The sequence below is a fragment of the Suncus etruscus genome, chromosome 10 (genome assembly GCF_024139225.1).
Source record: "Suncus etruscus isolate mSunEtr1 chromosome 10, mSunEtr1.pri.cur, whole genome shotgun sequence".
Lineage (NCBI taxonomy): Eukaryota > Metazoa > Chordata > Mammalia > Eulipotyphla > Soricidae > Suncus > Suncus etruscus.
In genome coordinates, this window is record NC_064857.1 from 72,362,925 (window position 1) to 72,382,700 (window position 19,776).

Sequence of the window (19,776 nt, forward strand, 5' to 3'; positions counted from 1 at the left end):
TAGGACATCAATTGACTTTTTTCTCCCTGAAAACAGTAGCAAAAATTTATTTGTTAAGCCAAATAAATTTGGTAACCTTGAATCTATAGCAATGAAAAAAAAGTCAAGTAAACCTAAATTTGGGGGCCAGGGAGATAGTTGGGTCAGGGCAGGAACACCTGCTTTGCATACAGGAGACCGGGGTTTGGTGCCCAGCAATGGATGTCTCCCAAGCACTAAAAGAGAGTCCTCTGAGCATTGATTCAGGAGCCCTTGAGCACTGCTAGGTGTGTCCTTTCCCTCTTCACACACATCAAACAAACAAACAAAAAGAACGTACTTTTGAAACAATGGAGACTTAATTGAATAAGTTTTAGTGCTTTATTTCTTTCTTTATTTATTTAGTGATTTATCAAAGAATATTTATTGTCATGGAAAAATAATCTTGATATGTTCTTATAGAGGAAAAAGCAAAAACCAAAGCATTGTGGTATTAAAAACACACTAAAGGGGCCAGAGCAATAGCACAGCAGTAGGGTATTTGCCATGTGTACATGGCCGATCCAGGACAGTCGGTGGTTTGAGTCCCAGCATCCCATATGATCCCCTGAGCCTTCCAGGAGTGGCTTCTGAGGGCAGAGCCAGGAGTAACCCCTGAGTGCCACCAGTGTGACCCCAAAACCAAAAAAACACTCAAAGAGGTAATAATAACAAAAAGTCAACTTCAGTAGAACATCTTCAAACGCTTTCATTTAGAGTTGAGAATGGTTAGTGAGCATTAAAAAATAGCCTTTATATTGGCTTCTCAGAAAAATTGATTAAGCGCATAAATTGTTGCTCACCAAGAATGTTCATCAGACCAAGGAGTTTTTCTTTTTCTTTTCTTTTCTTTTTTCTTTTTTTTTTGGTTTTTGGGTCACACCTGGCAGAGCTCAGGGGTTACTCCTGGCTCTATGCTCAGAAATCACTCCTGGCAGGCTCAGGGTACCACATGGGATGCTGGGATGCAAACCACCGACCTTCTGCATGAAAGGCAAACACCTTACCTCCAGGCTATCTCTCTGACCCCAGACCAAGGATTTTTTCTCTGGAGTTTTATTTCCATGAAGACCAGAGGGAATGAACACATTGAATGAATGGAATCTTGTAATGGCCCCCTGTGACCTTCTGGTTCTTGCATGTAGCATTCAGGGCTGTCCGTTGTTCACACTAGTCCAAACTAGTGGTAATACACTCAAAAGCGGAGATGGGGAATACCTTGAGATCATGAGATCTAGGTGGTATCAGTTATCTCCAGGCCTTGTGCTTCCCCTCCCACCTTGAACATGTCCACTGGAGCATAGCATGAGCCCAACGCCACTTTCTTCCTGGTCCAGAAGTCTTGAGGCAAGTTGACCCTTGTACAGGAGAAGCATCTTCACTAGATTTCATTATTGAGATTTTTTTTTTTTTTTTTTTGGTTTTTGGGCCACACCGTTTGACGCTCAGGGGTTACTCCTGGCTATGCGCTCAGAAATCGCCCCTGGCTTGGGGGGACCATATGGGACGCCAGGGGATCGAACCGTGGTCCGTCCTACACTAGCGCTTGCAAGGCAGATACCTTACCTCTAGCGCCACCTTCCCGGCCCCCATTATTGAGATTTTAATTAAATATTAAGTCACTTTGATTTACATAATTGTTTGTAGTTGAGTTCTAGGAATATAATGTTGCAACCTTTCCCACCACCTGTGTCGACTTCCCTTCCCAGGGTCTACCAGGTTTGGGTCTCCTGCTTCCAGTATTCCTTGCCCTCTAGTTTAAACATTATATTTCTACACATGCCATATATGTGCATTAATATGCCTATGCCAGATTTCTGCAGCGCCAATGAGCTCGTGCACATGAACCAGATCCCTATTACCTCCTTCCATTTCTCCTTTCTCCACACTACACAGTTTCTTTCCTTCCATGTCCTTTTTGCTTCTATGACCGAGGGTTAAGGATACTCTGGGCATCAATAGGGCGTCTTTAATCCTCTTTGCCTTGATCAAGTTATAGCAATACATTTTCTTAGGGGAAAGAAAACTTAAAAAAATTTAACTTGTTTAATTTAAATTTAAATTGGTGGTGGGAAGGTTGCACTGATGAAGGGGGTATTCTTTTTTATATATACCTTAAACCCAACTACAAACATATTTGTAATCATGGTACTTAAATAAAGATATTAAGAAAAACTTAATTTGTACTAGTCAGCTCCAGGCAAGGAGAGTCTGCAATAAATTTGGTGTCAATCTCATGGTTTGCCCAAGTTTGTGAAATCTGCCCCTCTTGAAAGTCTTAGTATGTTTTCTAGGGGAGGAGTCATCAGGTAGACTAAGTTTTCAGAAAATGTAAGTCCCATGAAGAGTGTCTCTAAATATATTTTCTCTTCACTTAAATTCAGTGAGAACATCATCTTTCTCTCTCATCCTCTCTCTCTCTCTCTCTCTCTCTCTCTCTCTCTCTCTCTCTCTCTCTCTCTCTCTCTCTCTCTCTCTCCTTTTGGGTTACACCTGGCAGTGCAGAGGGGCTACTCCTGGCTCAGTGCTAAGAGGCTGCTCCACAGACCAAGTGGTGCTGGGGATGAAACATGGATTTCCTGCATACAAAATCTGGGCTTTAGAACTTTCAATGATCTCCCAGCCCCTTTTGCTCCCTGACTCCTGGTCTGAATCTTCCACGTTCCGTTAACGAATGTGACCTCTGTGCTACTAATTCTGCAGCAAGCATCAAGTCCCACTTGATTATTGGTGACGTAAACTGATGTCTGTGACTATGACTTCAAGAATGATGTGCTGTTATTTGTAATGTTTGAGCCTCTTGCATGGTCTGCATTTAGAGGACCCAGTGGAGTAATCAGAACACAGGGAACCTTCAGTATCTGCTTCTCATTAATGGCTGTGGACAGCTAACCTTTGTGAAATCCAGTCTCCAAAGAGAATTCCTCCAAACACAAAGAATGAAAAACAAGAAGATGCCCTTAATCTTTCACGGTATGGAATTATATGTGTGTGTGAATGTGAGTGTGTGAATTGAGCGTATAAGTGTGTATGAATGTGTGTTTATGAATGCGCATGAGTTGAGTGTCTGTGAGTGTGAATGAGGGTGGATGTGTGTTGTCTTTCAGCAGGATAGAGAGAGCCAGCAGTGTTTTTCAATGCACAAGAAAACAGTTTATTTAAAAACAATGCATCCAGTACTGTTTGGCACGTGAGGCAATGAGGCAGGCACATTCACACTTAACTGGTACATTTGGGGAGCTGTCCAAGCAAGTCATTGCATTTTCTTCACAAAGTACAGTCACAATACACACGATTACCCCACAGAAGTCTTGGTGATCAAGAAGGCAGGCGATATGTACATGTTCCTAGTCCTGTAGCTCTGGCGCTCTTGCTCTCTGTGGCTGTCAATCTGAACTTGTCTCTGAGGACCACTGAGGCTGCCTCTCAGAAAAGATGCAAACCAGGTTCCTAAGGGCCATGTTTTCTTCCAAAGAGCAGTAGAGTTATTGACACAGTTGGAAAGGAGTTACGTCTTCCACATCAGCCCCCGGCATAGAACATTTTCCAAAACAAGAAAGTGTGGGAAGGGAGGAGGGTAACATAGTTATAAAAAATATAACATATATTTCTTGTAATCATGGTGCTTAAATTAAAGATATTAAGAAAAACTTAACTATACTAGTCGGCTCCAGGCAAGGAGAGTCTGCAATAAATTTGGTGTCGATCCCATGGTTTGTTCAAGATTTAGTATGTCTAGAAGTGTGTCCTGGCACACTTCTTGCTCATCTCTGTAATAGTTTGCATTCACTCTTTCCCACTGGGCTTCCTCATTCTAGACTAAAGGTCCTCAGATTCATTTGGCCTAATGATTCCCCCTTTCAGAAAATAAATCCAGTCTACTAAAATAAGAATTCACAAGTACCCTCCTGTCCCTGGAAATACAGCTTCTCTATGCAAACAGAATATGCCCCCTCATTACACCTAAGTTACTATGGGCCCCCTGAATTGGCCCCAGAGGATGATATCACCAAATCTGAGAAATAATGCTCTCGTCATTCTTCATTGAGCTAACCTTTTGTAAAAAAAATAATATTAAAAGAAAATGGTGTAACCAAGCAGGGCAAGTGAGAGAAGATACCACATTCTTTTGTCTTGAATTTTACTTAATGCTTTTTAAGATGGATTGTCCACTTTCAATCTAAAAATTTGGAGGCTGTTTGGCCTGGTCATTGACTCAGTGGTCAGGAGACCCAGACTATGATTCCAGCGACCCAATGGGGCAGAGCAAGTTGCTCAGTACTTTCTGAATATCACTTGTTTTTAGCTCCACATGGAAAATGCTGATCTAAAATCTAGATCTTTGATAAAACCTTGTTTGTGAAGTTCTGTATACCGAGTGGACAGTCTTCAGTGAGTAAATGATGCTATTTTGTGACATTTCCATTTTCTCCCCTGCATTCCTAGAGAGTTTCTGTACTCATGACCATACTTGGTGACTGGATCTCCACTCACCCACCACACCTCTTCAGACTCTTGCTGTACAGTGGCTGTTCTGCAGAGTAAGTGCTCAGCTCTGGATCCTAAAATGTGCTTAGAGACAATTGCTAACCTGAAGTAGAACTGTTGTCTCTCAAAGCTGTTTGGATTCTGGGTCTCAGAAGGAATCTTCTGCTTACTTCTTTTGTAAGCATTTTGATGGGGCTATTCCACTGCACTCAGGGACCAGACTTTTTTTTTTAATCCATGTTTCAAGTTCTTTCTTACCCTCCTTGGTAGCTGAAAATGTTGTGGAAAGATTGGTTGCTCAAAAGAGGCTTTCTGTAAATTTTTTCACCCTCAAAATGGGGACAACACCAAGTACATTCTGCTCAGAGCTATATCTGTCTCATATAAGTATTTCCCCTTAACTATCCATCACCCCCCAACCTCACACATTTTCATATTAACTCTGTCATCTGGACCTGGACAAAGCAACAGATCAAGGTGTACCTGGGTCACATGTAATTTTTTTTTTTTTTTTTTAGAATTCAGAATAACATCCAAACATCAACTAGTGTTGAATTCAACACTGAGGAAATATTGAGAACAGAACAGAAGTGTACTCTGGCCTCTTAAATTTAAAACCAAAAATGTTCAAGTTGACTTTAAACATTTATGGTCTAGAAATGCCTTATTGCACTTCTAGAAATCGTACTACAGCATGAAAACCAGATTTTTTTTTTTGGTTTTTGGGTCACACACAGCAGCACTCAGGGGTTGCTCCTGGCTCTATGCTCAGAAATAGCCCCTGGCAGGCACGGGGGATCATATGGGAACCACTGTCCTTCTGCATGCAAGGCAAATGCCTTACCTCCATGCTATCTCTCCAGCCCCCTGAAAACCAGATTTTTTTGATCCTTTAGAATCAAATTTATATTTATTAGACTTAAAACCTATGGCTACTTATTGTATGTGAGGAAAATCAAGTATATTTTCCCCAGAATTGCTTCTAAGGATTTTACTTAAAACTTGCTGGAGAAGGTTTTGATCAGAAAAATGGCAAATTTGTAAACAAAGCCTGTTTTGTGGTTTACCAAGTGATCTGATTTTTAAACACTTGGGTAACTAAGGCCTTCACTTCCAACATGTGGTTTGAAGGAGACCTTGTACCATTGCTCTGTGCTCAAGGGGACCTTGGTGGCAAAATGCTTACTGGAAGGATTTTATTTTTATTCTTTTTCCCTTTCCCAACAAACAATCTTGTCCTAGCTTAGTCCAGGTCCCGACCAAATGCTTATTGGAAGGTCCCTACATCTCACAATGCCCCTCTCCCCAGGAATCACCTTGCCCTAGCTTAGCCCCAGGACAAGGCATCAGATACATTCCTCAGTAGACTATGTCTAAAGTTGCTCTTATTGGCAAATTTTTTGTCTCTCAAAGAGAAGCTTCTAAAGGTCAATACAACTGAACATCCCCTAGGAGGAAAAAACAATGGAACCAAGTTGCCTCTCCATGTGAGTTGGGACGAGGGAATTGATTGGCTGCCTTGTCCATATTCTCTACCCTGTCCTCTGTGGGCACTGGTTTCTGGTTGCTTCCAGGTTTTGTGCTGTGTCAGAAAGATGCGGAGCAAATGCATGAGGGAAAATAAGCAAATCAGGTCAATGGTGATGTCAGATATATAAAAATGATCAGTCAAATAAATAACAGTCTCAAGGGCAGTCACTGAAGGATGTTTACCTGGCTTAGAAGGGAGAAACAGCATTCCTCAGGAAGGGGAAGTCTGTTGAGAGGTCCCTATAAGACACAGGCTAGGAAACAGTTCTCATCCTTGGCCTCAAGGACCCAATAGTATACTAAAAATGAGCAGAGTTAACCAAAGTACAAATGCCTTCTTGGGGAAGGGGAGAGGGAGAGTGCACTTGGGAACCCCTCCAAAACTGCTACTTACATCTTCTAGTTGGAGCCACAGAGTCAGAGAGTGCAGGCAGTGCAGTGCTGGATCAAGAACTTTGGGAGCCTCTTGTTATAGTTTTCAGCTGATTGGACTCAAGACAGTTGCTTGAAATTGGCTTTGATAAGAGTATTTACACAACAGAAATGGGCAAGAGCTACAAATTAGGGCTTTTCTCTTATTAAACATTTAGCAGCTAAAGAGCTAAAGAGCTAAGACTTTCTGAATCCTACAGAAGGGACATCAAAAGAGACCTTAAAGACTGCCAGGAAGTCAATGACATTGCCCATAAGCCACTGTCAAGAGAACTCTGGCCTATGGTTCCTTAGGATGGTTATATCTTATCCAACACAGGCTGACACTGGACAAACAAAACTGACTGATGTTCTATCTTGTACATTATGTATTGGTTTTACTCTTTTAGCTCTTCGGACTGATGAGTTTCAATCTAACCCAAGAACCTTTGAATTTGGGGCATTACTTGAAGGTTGAGAGATATGATCTGTTTAGGAATATTTTAAGATATCATCCAAGTAGAATCTGAATTAGTCATTTAACTTCTGTTTCTCAATCTATTTACAAAGAGAAGTGACCAGAGATGGTAATAGTTTGAAATAAAAAGAACGAACTACAGAGAGTTGCCCTTGAGGTGAACTGAAAGAAAATTATGTTTCCATTGTTTCCTACCTTGTGACCATTCCTATGAAACTGTCTAGCTACTTATAGATTAGTGATTTGTCAATCTAGCCAAGAGAGTTTTATACAGTCTCTGAAACTGTCTATACTTCCAGGTACCATGATGACATAAAGAAACAGATTTGATACTAAGTACATGAGAGGTGACAAGCATTAAACTACTTTTGGTCAAAATGGTATCTGATTTTACTATCTACTTTTGGTTCCCAAAATCAGAAACACTGGGAGAATATTTCCAAGCTGAGCTTATTTTAAGATATTTTGAATCAAAGGTCTTGGTTGGGAGCAAAATTTGTTTTAAAAAACTCTTCCTGGAACACAGCTTTGCTTGATAGTGGATGAGCAGCATAATGCATGTCTAAGTCTCTAACCCCTCCATCATCTCAAATTAGAGGCAGGTAGTCTAAAGCAGGTTTGCTGGACTCAACAAGAGAATGAGATTCATTCAGGAACAAAACTGTTCAAGAACATATATGTCTTCAATAATAAGTCATAAACAATAAACAGAAATAAAAATAGGAATAAAAACAAAAAATAAAAAGAAAATTTAAGAAACATTAAGTAACAGGGTCAAGATCACATTCAAAAATGTTTCCCAGTTGAAGTGTCAGGAATCAGGAGTAGAGATGCTTAGAAACTGCTCTGCTAATTTTCCATCTCTGCTAACACACAGTTGAGTCCTGGCACTCACGTTAGTGAAAAACTGGATATCCAGGTGCTCGGAATCAAAGGGAACCCCTTTCTTGGTATGTTCTGATGGGGAGCCCCAAGGTCAGGGACCTGCTATCAAGGTCCCAGGCAGATGGTAAGCAGTCATAGTCAGCACAACTGGGAACATAGCACTTCTAAGTACAAAGCACTTTACAATGATGAAGGACAGAGAAGAGAGAGCGATGTAACCACCAAATATGGGAGTCTCTGAGCATGTGAGGAATTTTTGAACCCACCTATTTTACTGTCTTGCTGAGAGCTTCATATCTGCATGTGACATTTCCATAGAGTGTCCAATAGAAACTGGAGGGACAGCGTTAAACACACTGCCAAGTGCTGGTGTTTTTTTTTTTCTCCCACAACCAATTTGTATTAGTGTCACATGCAGATAGCCTTGGGGTTTTTATGATGAGATCTATTCTAGTAGCTATGGATGAACTCTGTGGTGACTATCCTACGGGATAATAGGATGCACTTAACCTTGAATAGAGAAGAAGGGCTGAGCAAAACCAGTGGTAGTTTTCGATAACTGAATCAGGAGGGCTTGCCCAAGGGTCTTTTCTGCCTTGAATGCACAGACCCAGAAATTCTGGTTGTCTTGCACCTTTTTCAATCAGAACTTATGCCACCTCCTTTTTTTTTTTGCTGATGAAAGTGTTACTTTTGAAACTGTCTTTAAAAACACAACTTCTGGGGCCAGAGAGAGATAGCACAGCGGCAAGGCCTTTGCCTGCGTGCAGCCAGCTGATCCAGGATGGATGGTGGTTCAAATTCCGGCATCCCATATGATCCCCCGAACTAGCCAGGAGTGATTTCTGAGCACAGAGTCAGGAATAATCTCTGACTGCTGCCTGGTGTGAACCAATAACAACAACAAAAAACCCAAACAAATGAACAAAACCAACCAACAAACAAACAACTTCCATATGATAACCTTGAGGCTATAATCTACTTTTGTAGTAAAGGATAGATAAACAATAACAATGGCAGTGAAAGTTCCTAAAACTAGGACAAATGCTTTCCCACATATAGCATTTAACTTTTGCAAATAGGAGACATATAATATTAAATATTAAAGAGACGATAAATGATAAAAAAAATTGTGGTGACTACTAGGGATAGGTCTAGGATTGACTTAAAAATATTTTTATTTGGGGTGGTGTTAGTGAATCAGCTCCAGGAGGCCTGCCATGATGAAAATGGTATGAGATTGACTATCAAGACTGATAGCACTTTTTCTTCAAAAAATATATTAAGAGACTCTGTTAGAGGATGGGACAAAGTTAAGATGGGAACAAAGAGTGTAATGAGATTTAAGAAATCCTCCTGAACTTGGGGGCGAGGAGACGACTAACCCAAACTTGGCATTAGGATGAGATCTAATTTAAATGGTCTCACACAGAATGATGAGCTAATCTGAGGGATTCAGCCTTTTGCTATTTTAGCTTGCCTGGTTCAAAGTGTCTGTGCATTTATTTATAGTTAGTGAAACTTAATGGGCACATTGGGATTCAAACTCCAGAGTCAGAATCTGGCCCTCGTAATATTGGCATCAATATCACTAAGCTGTAACCAAATGAACTAAGTGCTTAGAATGAGCCAACTAAACACTCCAATTGTCAGTTATCAATCTCCAGCTATCCTGACTGTGGCCGGCTGGCCAAGGGTGAAGTGTGGTCTCTCATCCTTAAAGTGACAGGGAACAGGCCTGGTGTAGCTGTGATGCCCATCAACTTGGATCACTGAATTAAAAATATTTTGAATCTCTTCCTAGCTTGTTGGAATATCAAGCTTTCGTGTTTCCACTTTCAATATATCCATTACTGTTTCTTTTCATCTCTTCGAACAATGGTCAGTGATCGGATGTTGGAGATATGACACAAGTCTGAGCTGGTCTAGTTCTCTTTATATGAATTAATATTTGGATGTATATATGCTCCTATGATTGGCTTTCTGGGAAAAAAATCAGAATTGGATGCTCCCTTGGAGGTCCTGGTATGATGGGAACATACATTCTGTCTTTTCTTATTGTCCTTACTTTTTGAGAAAGCACTTTTTGTGCTTTTCTTATGGTCCTAACCGGGGTAATCACCTATTCTTTCCAAATAAGGCCAGTGCGTCAATCACTGAACGTGAGCCATAATTTTTAACTAGTCTTGATAACATGGCAAACAATTCAGATGTGATTTCTGGAAAAGAACAAGCCACCCCACCTAAATGTATTATGAATATGCTTGACTGGCATTTGGAAAGAAGAAACTCTTATTAAAATTTAACATCCACTTGGCCAGACTTAGGGCTGAACTGGAAAGAACAAAGTGCTACTCAGTGAAAAGCCAGGGATGAAAGTGATGTAATTCCTATTCTTCTGGCTGAAATTAAAAAAAAGGAGAGAGAACAGCTAATTCCATCATGGCAAGTTGACACAACTCAAATTCTAAGAGTTAATCAGTACCAAATCTTGCCACAATGCAATGGCCCTTTCTTGAGAAACATTATTGGTAGAAGGGTAGATCCAGTTTTAGTGGAAAGAAGAAACTATCTGTAATCTAGAATTGTCCTAAAGAAAACAAATAATTGGATCTGCACTAGTGGACACCATGGTGCTGAAGGTGACCGCTCCTTAGCACTCTACAAAAGGTATCTGAGCCCAGGCAACTTTTTTATAGTTCCCTAAACCTCCAGGTTATTAAAGAGAAACATGATTAGAACACTCTAGGGTAGACAGGATTTTCTAATAAAATCCAAATATTCTCCATCCTCTTCCTGTCTTTCTCCTATGAGTTCATTAAGTCAACCCTTTCAGGCTAGAATGCCATCACACTCATAGCAACAGAATGATTTGCCCTGACATCAGTTATGCCAAGAGACTGGAAGCTACCTACTGGAGCAGCTTGCTAGGTGACAAGGAATGATGCACTGGATGCATTTATGCCACTCACCTCAGAAGGAAAAGTGAGGATGTCTAAGAGGCAACTTTTACAAAAATGATCATTAGGAAATCCATCATGATTCACTTTTTCTGTCATGAATTAGCAAGGCTCACCCAGAACCTTGAACACACCAAGTACAGAGGCTACAACACAGCAAGCAAAACGAATTCCTTCGGAGTCCTAGTCAATGACTCATCCACATAGTTGTGGGGCCAGGAGGTGGATGTGAGAGGAGAGGAGGAGCTAGACAGGGGTCAGGAAGCGTGAGAGCTGCAATTTTGCCAACTGATTTTGTGTGCATTTCCATTCAAAGAGCCTGTTCCTAACAGGCAAAGCTGAGGTCCTGTCCAAATTGGCCGTGAGCCTCGGACGGTGAGGTCTCTCTCTGCACAAAGTGGCAGAAGCCCCAGTTCGTGTCCTCATTAAAAAATGTGGGAGGCAGTTTATTATTAAAATATAAACATGAAAATACTTCCATTTCACTAGCAGCATGGCTCCAAATACAACACGCTTTGCTTCCAACTTCAACCACGGGCCTTCCAGGCCTCTGTCCATCGAAAGAGCCACGAGTACAAAAGAGGGAGAGGAGATAGCTTGGAAACGGCAGACAGTCCTTCTAAGAAATCTCTAGGTTTCTGTTCTGAAGACTCAATTTGATTTGGGGCACTTTTTAGACAGCCGTTTGGCACTTTCTGTTTGGAGTTCTTAGGCACAGTGAGACAGAGACAGCTTGGCGAGCCCTTCCTCATTCATTCTGTACAGCAGCTGAAACTCCACAGGCAGCTGGTGGGACTCCTGCCATTTGGTGGTGAATTTGGTTCCTTTCTTGTCATAGTAATGGTATGGGAGCTCTTCCTTCGTGTTGGGGTCAAATCCAAAAGGCCAAAATCCATACAGGTGGATTTCTTCGCATATTGCTGATGCAAGGGTATACACGAGGATACCTGTGCTCAGCCGTTTGGGTGACAAGTGTTTGTTTTTCCAGTACCTGTTGGACGATAAGTACAGGTGCATTCAAAGGCCTGGGTTGATCACAGAGATCAGGAAACTCAAGATGGGAAAACAGAGGCAGGGAGGTGTCCACAGACCTTGAACAGTACCTGCCCTGAATCTCTTAGCCTACACAACACCTCTGGACAAGACTGGCTCCCTCCATTGTCAGGCATGCAAAGTGGAAACAGGGGCCTCCCCACAATAAGACTGAGGCATACCAAGAGGGGGAGAACAGAAGATTTGACTGAGCACCACGCCCTCCAGAGCACAAAATTCTGGTGCCTGCAGAGATGTACTGGCTCAGACACTGTCCTGACTCTTGGGGGTCTAGGGGTTCCTCCAGCATGCTTCCATGGTGATCAGGTAGTCAGCCAAGAGAGGATTACAACACTCACCCACACAAGCCTATTAAGGGTATGGCCTGTCAGCTCCTCACCAAACCTATACATTCAGTCCTCTTGAGTTTAGAAAGATGAAGGTGGGGCTATATATATATATATATATATATATATATATGTTTGTATATATTATATATTCTATTATATATATTTATTGTCCTCTTGTGATAAAATTGACATCTCCTTAGCCTTCCAGTTAGAGATCTCCAAGCTTTTCTCCACATGCCAGGACCTAGGAAAGCATTTATACAAAGTTTGAATTTTTCAAACTATTACATGAGGGTTGTGGTTCTTTCCCTATTTAGATAAGATTTTGGTGCCTTTCTAGCTCTGCTGCTGGCCACCTGAGACCTCTGGGGTGCATATGTAGTTGTCATGGGCCTTACAAGAAGAACCAATTGAGTGGGAAATAGGACAGATTGGATGCCAATGGGGTCTTTATTGATCCGTGGGTTTGGTTTAGGCTGGAGTGATGTGGGGTATCCTAGGTAAATGTCCTGGTTTTGACAGGCTCCCCAGTTAGCCTCAGGGTTCCTGTCCTCAAGTTTCCAAGCTCTGTATTTGTCCTTCTCTACTCCAGAATTGCAAGGATAAAGACTTCCCCTCCTGTTAAACATTGAAAAATCCAGTCTCACTTCTCCTATTTGTACTGAGGATTAGAGTAACTTCTGAACAACAGTTTGGATCTAGCTGAGCATCTCTATGGAGCAACAGAGGAGCATGGAGATGGGGTCAAGTGATCACGGATGGCTTGGCAGGAGGCCTGGCTTTTAATTCTGTTTTTAACCTTTTGGGGGTACAATGATGGAACATCAATAACTCCCAACTCTGGCCTCAGAAGCTTCGTGCACGGCAAGTACCTTACCCAGTGTATTATTTCTCAGGCCTTGAGATTTAAAGGGGGAAAATAAACCTTGCTTTATCAAATGCTCTGGACTCATGGCTACATGTCACAATCATCTAGGGGTTTATCTGGAAACTAAAAAATTTCCCTCCCTAATAAGAATTACCTTAAGATAAAAGGCAATGGAACCTATTCAATAGTATTTCTTAAAATTCTCCAATGATTCTAAAGTGCAACTAGAATTCCAGCCCATTCAACAAGACCAGAAACTGTCTCTCTGGCCAATCTGTCTATCAAAGACAAGGCATAAGAACAAGCTCATAAAAATCTCCTTACACGGGTTTTGGCACTCAAATCTTAAATTATAAAGACAGATTATATAACCCGTGATTTATGGAGATGGTTTACTAGGTCTGGGCATCTACAAAATATTCAAACGTCAAATAAAAAGAAAGAGCTTCAAGTCTTCCTTTCAAATGCATCTTCTTTAAAATACCATTTGTTCTGTCACCATTGGTCTTACTGAGAGTTAGCTTAGCTATAGATTAAAAATTCTTGATCTGTGGTGATGTCCATAACTCCTCATTGAGGAAAGGAACAAGGGATGGGGAAGGAAGACCGATGAAACAATAGTCCCTCATTTGGGAGTTGGTAGGAGAAAAAGTTCTTCCCTAGAACTTCTTTCCTACAATGACTCATTCATTCATTCACAAAACCTTAAAATGTGTCCTAAAATCTAAGCTAACTAGAGAGCTAGCTCAGGCTTCCTGGTTTTCTGAGTAACCCCAAGAGAGACACCCCCAGGACCTAGCTGGGAGTAGCTCCTGAATACTGCTGGGCAAAGCCTTCCCACCCACTCCCCCATGGCTAAAACAAAACACAACAAAACCAAAATAAAAAACACAACAAAACCAACCAACAAAAAAACTCAAAACCTCTAACTAAACAATTAATTGGATAATTCCCACCCTCAAGAGATTACACTATTAATTTGCCATCTGATGGGGTAGGCTTAAAGGCAATCAAAAATACACACCTGTTGACATGTTGCATTATGTTTCCAGGCCATGCCAATTGGACCTTTAACTGACCTCTGTGTTCAACAAAAAAGTCAACTAATGTCCTGGTAACAGTTGCTGAAGTGTGAAAGAAAAATGCAGGGATCCAGAGAATGGCCCCATCAAGCTTTTTTAAACCCAGGAAAAAGTTGTTGCGATCCTGAATAGTCAAAAGGTTGTTGTAATATTTTTCCAGGATGCTGGGGTTGAAGGTGGTCAGGTTAGTTTTCCGTCCAACATCTCTTTGGTAAGCTTCTGTCGGGGCGAAATTGCAACGGAACACAAAATCTGACTTATCTATTTCTTGTCCACATCGGCTCCCCGTCAGAATGCCACTATTGCCAACCACAGCACAAATATTATAGTGCTTATTCACAATGGGTGATATATCTGGAAGCAGTGACCGGAAGTTATTGCTAATAGAGAAAACATATTTATGGCTGGAATAATCATAGTGCATCAGTTGTCCAACCCGAACACTATTCTTGGTCAAAGAAAAATTTTTTATGATATCGACATGTCGAAGAATTTCTTGCCTAAAATAGAAAGAAATTCATTAAAAGCATCCCATTCAAAAGAATCGATTTTCCATTTTATGTCTTATGTTCCTCTTTTCATTTAGACAAGAATCAGAGACACACTAAACCTAAGATTACAGCCTCTTTGGTCAATGTGGGAAGGCCTGTCTCACAATCTAGAGGCAAGCTTTCTTCTTCCAGCCAAATTCTAGAAGTGATCCTAGAGGGTGTGTAAATGCTGCAGTTTAGAGTTTGGACTGCCATTCATTGCTTTTCTGTGCTAGGTGAAAAGTATTTTTGCTGGGGTTGAGGGAGAGGGATACAGACCTTTTCAGAAAATACTAAGAGAAAATTGACACAGGAACTAAAGACTAGTGCATTGCCATTGGGAACGCAGAGCCTGTAATTAGGCACTACTTGTTAGCTACTGGCCTGCAGTATTTGAGAACTATCAAGTATCATTGGTGTCCAAATAAGAGTCAGTAGATGTGAGACAAGTATCGTATTATCTATTATTAAAATATGAAAGTGGTGTAAGCTATGGGTGTAGCTGAATATTTAATAGAAATGAGATGATAATCTCATTAATGGTCTTTGAATAATGAAACAGGGCTTATTTTTTATTTTTTAAAATTTGATTACATAGAAGCACAATTTAAGTAGGGAAATCTAAGCCTCAGAGAAAGAGACAATGGTAAGTTTTAAAAAAATGTGTGTATATCTAAGAATTCAGAGGATAAACAGGCTCTGATTTCATTTTGTTTTCATGCTGAGCCCTAATGTAAAATAACATGTCTCTTGAAGTCTCAGCTCTTTAAAACATTTAAACATTAAAACATGTTACTTTGCCACTAGATTCTTCAACTCTAAGAAATCATGTTAAATCACCTGCCTATTTTGTCTAAAATAGCAGGTATGGCACCAGGTGCTTTGCATATCATCACTTTACCTGAAATTTTATTTGAATTACTTCTTTTGTTGAAGCATAGAGCGACACAAACCAAATGCTTTAACCTAGAATTTCCAATCTAGTCCGATTCTTTACAATTTCTTACAACCAAGATGAGGTGCTTCTAAAGGGAACTTGGAAAATGAACAACAAATCACTAGTAACTGGCTGAAAGAAAAACACCATTCTGACTAGTCATGTAGGTTATGTGCTCTAGAGTGAGAAAAATATATTCTAGGAACTTAGAATTATGTTTTGGAAAAAGGTATTATGTGGTCTGTCTATGAACACTTTCTAGATCTATAAAATTCACCCTGGATTAAAAAAAACCCATAATTAAAAACTGAACACTTCTAGGGTTTTAGCCTAGATCGTGTCAGGGATTAATTTCTACTTAGCATCACTCGTTTCTGTAAACCACATCCTTGTACTGAATTTTGTTTGAATTCTACCAGTGGATTGAAACCAAATGCACTAAACCTGCTATGACTGGTCTGGTTAAGCAGTATCTGTGAGGAAGTCTCCCTAACGAGTACACTAGATGGCTCACATCCCACTTACCAGCATCATCCCCCTTCCAGCAACCCCCCAACCCAGGCAGCGCTTCTCTTAGCCCTAAGGCAGCCCAGCATGAATTCAAGGGACTAAACCTGTCTTCTTCCTCCCCCGAAAAACAAACCAATCCTCAAATCGCCCCCCATCCCCACCCACTCGCTCTTCTTTTTTCTTCTATACAAGAAAGTGCTCAGGGAAAACTGAAGCCTATAGCTTTTATCAGATGTTAAAAACTATAATGATTTGAATGAAAACACGCAGGCAGAACCGTATATATTTTGGGCCAAGGTTTTCACTGGGCATTTTTGACAGAGACGGATGGTCGTGTTGAGCGTGTTTCAATGAGATAATACTAGTCGATTTTTCCCCTGAAGTCTCCCCCACCAGTGGAGGATTGAAAAATGTATCGGTGGTCTTTTTTGCAATGAATTTTGTTTGTTTCTGTTTTGATAGATGGCATTGGCAGGACTAGCCAGACTTGTTAACTGTAAATCAGGGCAGCCAGTTGAGGAGGGAGAAATGGTGAGGGAGGGAGGGAAAGTGGGAGAGAGATGGGGGGGGGGAGAGAGAGAGAGACAGAGAGAGACAGAGAGAGAGACACAGAGACAGAGACAGAGACAGAGAGAGCAGGGGGAGAGGGAGTGAGAGTAGAAGAAGGGAGTGAGGGAGGGAGGGAGAGAGGGGGAGAATATAGAAATCTCCTTCCTTTCCCTGCTTCCAATCGATGTTCCTCATGTTTTCTTTATAAGGGAAGGCAATTCACACATTAAAAAAGGAGTTTCCAATCAGACTGGGCTCTCAGGTCGAACACCCAATGCAAAAATACAACTGGACGCTGGGTGGGTGGGTGGGGGAGGCAGATTGCTGTGGGTTGGGGTTACTTGTTTTGCTTTGAGTTCCAGAATTCCAAAAAAACACCTTTTGGAGACTCTTTCCCGCCCCTAGCCTACCTTTGATGTAAAAACGCGGTCCGATTAAATGTCCACTTAGGTTTCTCCTGGCGGTCGTGGCTCAGGGAATTCGAAATGGGCACAAAGGACGGATCTAGAAACTTCAAGGCAAACTGGGACCTGGAGAGGAGCGTGAGCAAAGACAAGCACGCTGGGCTGGGCCTACAGCCGCCAGAGCCATTAGTGCGCCCCGGCACGTGCCGAGCCCTCCACAGCCCCCCGCCGCCCCTATGGAGGCCTGGGGTCGACACCCCGTACCCCCCCCGTATACCCTGGGGAGGGAACTGAGGAGATGGGGGGCCCCCGCCGGGTGCAAGGTCGGCCTTCGGGGTGCAGGCGGCGCCGTAAAATGGCCGCGCGCGCACTGAGCCGGGGAGTCAGCACCGCGGTCAGCGCCCAGCGCCCAGCGCCCCCTTCCTCGCCCCGGAGCCCGCCCGGGGAAACATTCCTTGCAGGGGGCCGGGAATTTGGGTCCCTGGGGAGTCGGGGGTGGGCGCTTCTGGGATCTCAAGCACCAACAGTCCTATCCCCACCTGGGGGGGGGGGACGAGCCCGGGGTGGAGGCGCGCGCCTGCCCGCGTATCTGCCTTGGAGAGCATCTCTCCAATGGGATCCCAAAGGGCAGTGACTTTAGCCAGGAGTGTCGCGCAAGGCCCCACACTAGGGGGCTCTGGTTGAGCTGAGCCCCCTCTCCAAAACCCCGTTTCCCACCCTCCCACCCCGCTTCCTGAGCTCTGTCTCGCGCCCCGGGGTGTTGCCTCGGATCCAGGGTCGGGGCGACTGGGCTACCCACAGAGGACAGGGCGGGGTGGGTTTGCAGAACTGCAGGGAAGGAAGGGGGGCAAGGGCTGGCAGTGCGGGGAAGGCGGGAGGCCGAGTCCCCGCGGACTGCGGGAGGGAGAGAGACCCGCGCATCCTAGGCGGGGGGCCGGCCGGGACCAAGGAGACGCGTGGAAGGAAGGATGCGCGCGGGCGCCTGCGCCATGACATCGCCCCTGGACCGAGCCCAGCCCAGCCCGGGGAGCCCAGTCTGCGTCCAGGGCGCGGGGGAAGGCCTTGCGCATGACCCGCGGTGTCCACCTCCCCTCCGTGCCCCCAACACGCATACACACACACACACACACACACACACACACACACACACACACACACACACACACACACACACACACGCAGCCTCTGCCTCTCGGAGATGGGGGGAAGGGCTGCCCAGGAGGAAGACGAGACAGGATGCAATCACATCGATTAGGACAAAAGGCTTGGGGGGCTTGGGATTAAAAAAAAAAAAAAAAGAAGGTGAAGAATAAAGGGGGAACCCAGAGGGGAGGAATTTTAGGGCCCGGAGCACGCCCTTCTCCGCCCCCCCCCAAGAGTCAGTCTCCAGGAGCCCAGCATCCCCTGGCCACCCCTTTCCCACCCACCCCCTAAAGCAGATAGATCCCCGAGGGCGCTCGAGCGGAGGCCCGCACTCACTTGAATCCCGCGTGGAACATGTACATTCGGGGCGCGCCCGGGCTGGCGTACTTGGGGGCAGTGAAGATGTTCTCCTTTTTCAGGGACACGTAGCTGACGAGCGAGAGAATCAGCAGCGCGACGCTCAGCATGATCAGTCCCAGCACACTGGCGACCCGGGCCATTTTGCAATGTCTCATGCCGGGCCGGGCCGCGCCGGGCTCGGGGCAAAGCGGTCCACGCAGCGGCCGGCCGCTGGCTGGCGTGTCGGTGCGTGTGAGTGTGGATGTGGATGTGTGTGTGTTTGCGCGCGCGTGGCCGCGTTGTGTGGCGCGGGAGGGGGCCCCAAGGCAGGGGAGCCTCGGGGGGCCGGGGTTGGGGCCGGGCGGGAGCCCCGGAGGGCAGCGGGACCCCCAGAGGCCAAGGGGGCGCGGGGCGAGCGGCGATCCCGAGCCGGAGGGTCTGGCGCGGCGGGCGGGCGGGCGGCGTGGTGGGGAGCGCGCAGCGCCGTGCGTCCCCGGCTGCCGGCTCGGCTCCCCCGCGCGTTTCCAGCGAGGTTACCACCTCCTCCGCCGCCGCCTGCAAGATAAATGTGATTGGAATAACGTTACACTTCGATCTGAGCCCAGGATTTAATTAATGAACTCGAATCTCCCCAATAAGCGCGGGGAGGAGCGGGAGAGGGAGGTGGAGGGGAAGCGCCCAGCAGCAGGCCGGCTTGCAAGCTTTCCAGCCTGCGGCCTGCCCCAGGTGGCTGTGGCCTGACCCGAGGCCCAGACTTGGCCAGCTCAAGCACCCCTTTTCTGATTTCTGAAGGGTGGGGACGTGTGGGGCTCACACTCACTCCGGGGAGTGGTATTCTGAGAATGCCAACAGTTAAAAACTTCTCTCCTCCACCCCCTCGCCCGCCCTCCATCCTTACCTCCAGGAACTGTCACCTCCACATCAGTGGCAGCATATGCCCAAGCAAGGAAGCATTAAACAGGAGCTCCTTCTGCCTACCCTGAGAGCCAGTATGGCCTCCTTGGAATTTTCCAGAACCTCTGATTTTTCCAAAACCTCTGAGGTTTTCCAGAATCTCCTTCTGCTCACTGGGCCTAGAAGGGTGGTGAGCAGCTTAGCTCTGAAGTGAGCTGATAGTGTGGAGGTCCTGGGCTCCAAAGGCAGACCTCCAGCATCCTGCTGGCCTTGACCAAACCTAGGGCAGTTCTTCTATATGGTTATTCACCCCCTTTGGCCTTTGTTGTGGCCAGGCCTCTCTGCAGGGGCACAGACAGGATCTCCTA

The 19,776-nt window shown here is 44.3% G+C and overlaps 1 protein-coding gene across 1 annotated transcript; it reads right to left on the reverse strand.

Moving 5' to 3' along the window:
* Positions 1 to 10,649: 10,649 nt before the first annotated feature.
* Positions 10,650 to 18,865, reverse strand: ST8SIA3 (ST8 alpha-N-acetyl-neuraminide alpha-2,8-sialyltransferase 3). Its single transcript, XM_049782168.1, has 4 exons — positions 18,512 to 18,865; positions 17,039 to 17,158; positions 14,045 to 14,602; positions 10,650 to 11,761 (listed from the first exon to the last, which is right to left on the reverse strand). The coding sequence occupies exons 1-4, from the start codon at positions 18,688 to 18,690 to the stop codon at positions 11,479 to 11,481; spliced, it is 1,140 nt and encodes a 379-aa protein (XP_049638125.1). The 5' UTR covers positions 18,691 to 18,865; the 3' UTR covers positions 10,650 to 11,478.
* Positions 18,866 to 19,776: the final 911 nt, after the last annotated feature.